A 3431-nucleotide genomic window follows, 5' to 3' on the forward strand; every position below is an offset into this window, starting at 1 on the left:
GGTCCCCGCAAGTTCGGGATCTGGATCCTTCACAAGTCCACGTATTCCTTGGTATTTATACACGTCATGATGTGTATTTACACTGTACTCAAAAATGTATAACTATAGACTGCCTATATATAAATACAGACTGAAATATGAGAAAAATCCAAATTCGCATACTAGACGACAATCCCTTAGCATTTCAGTTTCGGACGTTCATAAGTAGCGAAATGAGGGTTGAACGGTCGTTTGAAACAGTGTATTATTGATTGGAAGAGAACCACCTAGAAACGGATAATAGCTAGTAGCCTAGTGCAGCACCCTGCAATATTTATCTAGCATCATTACTCGTGGATGAGAGCGAGAAGGCGAACACTAGAGTGCTTCAACAAACGAAAAGCTCTGTACGCATTTCAGGGTACCAAAGGAAAAAGTGTCAGTATATCACAGATCAGTCGGGTTGAATCTATTTTAAACTCCATTTGCCCTGTAATAAACAGTTTATATCTCCAATTGATTCACTATATGCTATATACGAAGATATGGCTGGAACATCAAATCGTACGCTTTGTTCTAATGAAACCTTGTCTTAAACCCATTCTTCACACAATGGATTTTATGTAGCGCGTCCATACATTGACATAGAATAGCTACAGTACAGCGAGAGTGGCCCGACGTCTCAGCGCAGTCGGCACTCGGGAACAACACTAGCTCTGATTCCAAGAATCCAGCCGAATTCAAGATGATATGTGCATTGCATATTGGGTGTTGTTTAATTCGGGATACCCTTTTTCTTCTCGCTACAAAGGTGTGTCTGTATATATTGTGTATGTTTTAAAGCGATATAGCGGTTTCTTTTCTTATGCTTGTGTTGTGTGTTGTTATCTAAGCAACCTTCAATCTAAGTTAAGGTAGTTTAGTAGTAGCCCTTCGTTCCTACTCTAAATAGCTCATGCATGGTGATGTGGAGCGTTGTGTACAATCTATCATTTATGTGACAGAATACTTATCCGTTTCTAATATATTGAGTCCATTCACTGGATAATATATACTTAACCGTTTCGAATCACACAGTTGTGTTTTATTGATCAGACATTGTGCGTTCAAGCGATGTCATACACTTGATATACTTGTCTATTCTGCATCTCACAGTTGTGTTTTATTGACAAGACACATCCAGTTGAACGATTTCCGCAATGCAACAGAAGATGTACACAAATTTTCTCAGCGTGAAGTGTTGAGTTGTGTTTAATACAAATTGCTCAGTCCACCATGGATTTGATATCACTCTTTTTCCTGCTGAGTACCGAACTATGCTCCTGCGACGTCCGTTTAGACCGGTTTTGCTGTTTCCGATGCTTTGTTCCCTTGACTGTAGGCTTGGTCCCTGCTCCCAATCCACCGATATACCCCTGGGACTCAACAGGTGGACAAAGGTCCATGATAACAAGCACTCTATCCAACAGAGGAGAGTCATCTGGCAATACAGCGCAAGTCTGCTCAAACAGCTCAGTGGTGAGTCTACCACCGTAGTCGCCGCAGTGGGTGCCGTACCTGAAGAAGTAAAGAGCAGTTAATTGGTATATTAACTTCTTTGTCAATACTCGTATATATATATATATGTATAAATATATATATATACATACATACATATATATATACTTACATACTTATACATATTCATACACACACCCACACACACACACATATATATATATATATATAAATATATATATACATATATTATATATATATACATATACATATATATATATACGATAGGCAAATTATACCAATATAACACATGCAAAGAAAGACAATATACGTAATATGAGCGTGTACATACGCGAGCATACAACCACATGTATGGTGACAACCTAGTGTAAATATCGAGTCCTATCTAACACTATCCAAGACTGCGGTCATATATAGATATACGGCAACGCACACTGCTAAATCAAAACTGAGCCTCGAGGTGCATCAGCAGTGCATGTCACTAGTGTGTACATGTCATATGAAGACAGTTGTTCGTCCTCCAATGGTCGGAGTAATAAAACCTGAACACTCGTTCAGAACCCGATCTTATCGCCATAGCGCTATTTGCACGGCATAATTCTGGAGGGAGGCAGCTATACCTCAATTCCTACTACAAACTTTTTGTCATGGTAACGTCTAGCACTTTGGATTAGCATACAATAGCACATCATACGTGCGTCCGGCACATACACGAACCGGCCCTCTTCTACGTGACATTTAACTATGGATCACATACACAAACAACCTCCAAAATCTTATCTACCCCTCTATAATCCAAGCACCACCTACACAAACAACTCCCAAAAGCTTATCTACCCCTCATAATCCAAGCATCACCTACAAACCCTAAACCTAAAAATCCTACCATTCTAGTTGCTCGACGGCAGCCTCAGGTCGGTCGATCGTCAGGAAGGCCTGCAACAGTAGACAATGGCAACGGAAGACTCAGTTGGGTGAGAGATGCGTACATATGCGTCCCAAATGTGTGTTTGGTATAGGTGTACCCCGTGTAGTATTTACTGTGCACTTGAGAGAGAAGTGTACTGGATAGACATGTGAACTGTGCATATGTATGGGTAGTGTATTGTTTATGATTCTACATTGTATTGCGTATGCATGTGCATTGTATTGTGCATGTATGTGTATTGCATTGTGTATGTATGTGTATTGCATTGTATATGTATGTGTACTGTGTATGTATGTGTATTGCAAAGTGTATGTATGTGTACTGTGTATGTATGTGTATTGAATTGTGTATGTACTATGTACTGTGTATGTTCCGAGCGCAGCCGTAAATCCTGAGCACCCACAACAAACGATGGAGCGTTTTAGAAAGGCATAACCTCAGATACAGAGTCGCAAATATTTGGGTTCATTGTCGCAAACTATCAAGTATTGTCGCATATTCACACATGCCTCGAACAATCAGCGCTTTGTATTGCTTAAGGTATACGCCACACAGACGGGACTGTCCCACTGCAATGTACTGCTGTGGGTGCCACTATCTCCACAATAATAAAACGTGGAAGTTAAGACTACGAGTGCGCATGGCCAATCAAAATCAATGTTATACACAGACAAGGTGTCCTCGAACTTACATATTAAGACTGTATATATATATATATACTAATTCGCCGTAGGGAGGGATGATGGAGGTATATATACAGTTCGGTACATCCCATATACAAAGGCACAAGTCAGCATCACGTTTACATGATCAGGTTTATGTGTCAGAACAACCACCATTCCATAGGCATACTACATGTCACTTTCCAACAACTCTATAACCCACCGTACCAACCAGCACGTGACAAGCGGACACACGCATCTCTTGAAGGAACTTCGTGCCCGAGGGCATCTTACGATAGGCTGCAGTCTACATGAGCAAATAACAATACATATAAACATACTTA

General features: G+C 40.3%; 1 protein-coding gene across 1 annotated transcript; it reads right to left on the bottom strand.

Moving 5' to 3' along the window:
• Nucleotides 1–898: 898 nt before the first annotated feature.
• On the bottom strand, nucleotides 899–2443 carry SARC_12806 (hypothetical protein; the record flags this gene model as incomplete). The annotated part of the gene is made up of 2 exons (XM_014293081.1): nucleotides 899–1536; nucleotides 2384–2443. Coding segments are annotated over 2 exons (352 nt in total), but the record flags the coding sequence as incomplete, so codon positions are not given.
• Between the last annotated feature and the right edge of the window lie 988 nt (nucleotides 2444–3431).

Source organism: Sphaeroforma arctica, assembly GCF_001186125.1.
Source record: "Sphaeroforma arctica JP610 unplaced genomic scaffold supercont1.2604, whole genome shotgun sequence".
Classification (NCBI taxonomy): domain Eukaryota; class Ichthyosporea; order Ichthyophonida; genus Sphaeroforma; species Sphaeroforma arctica.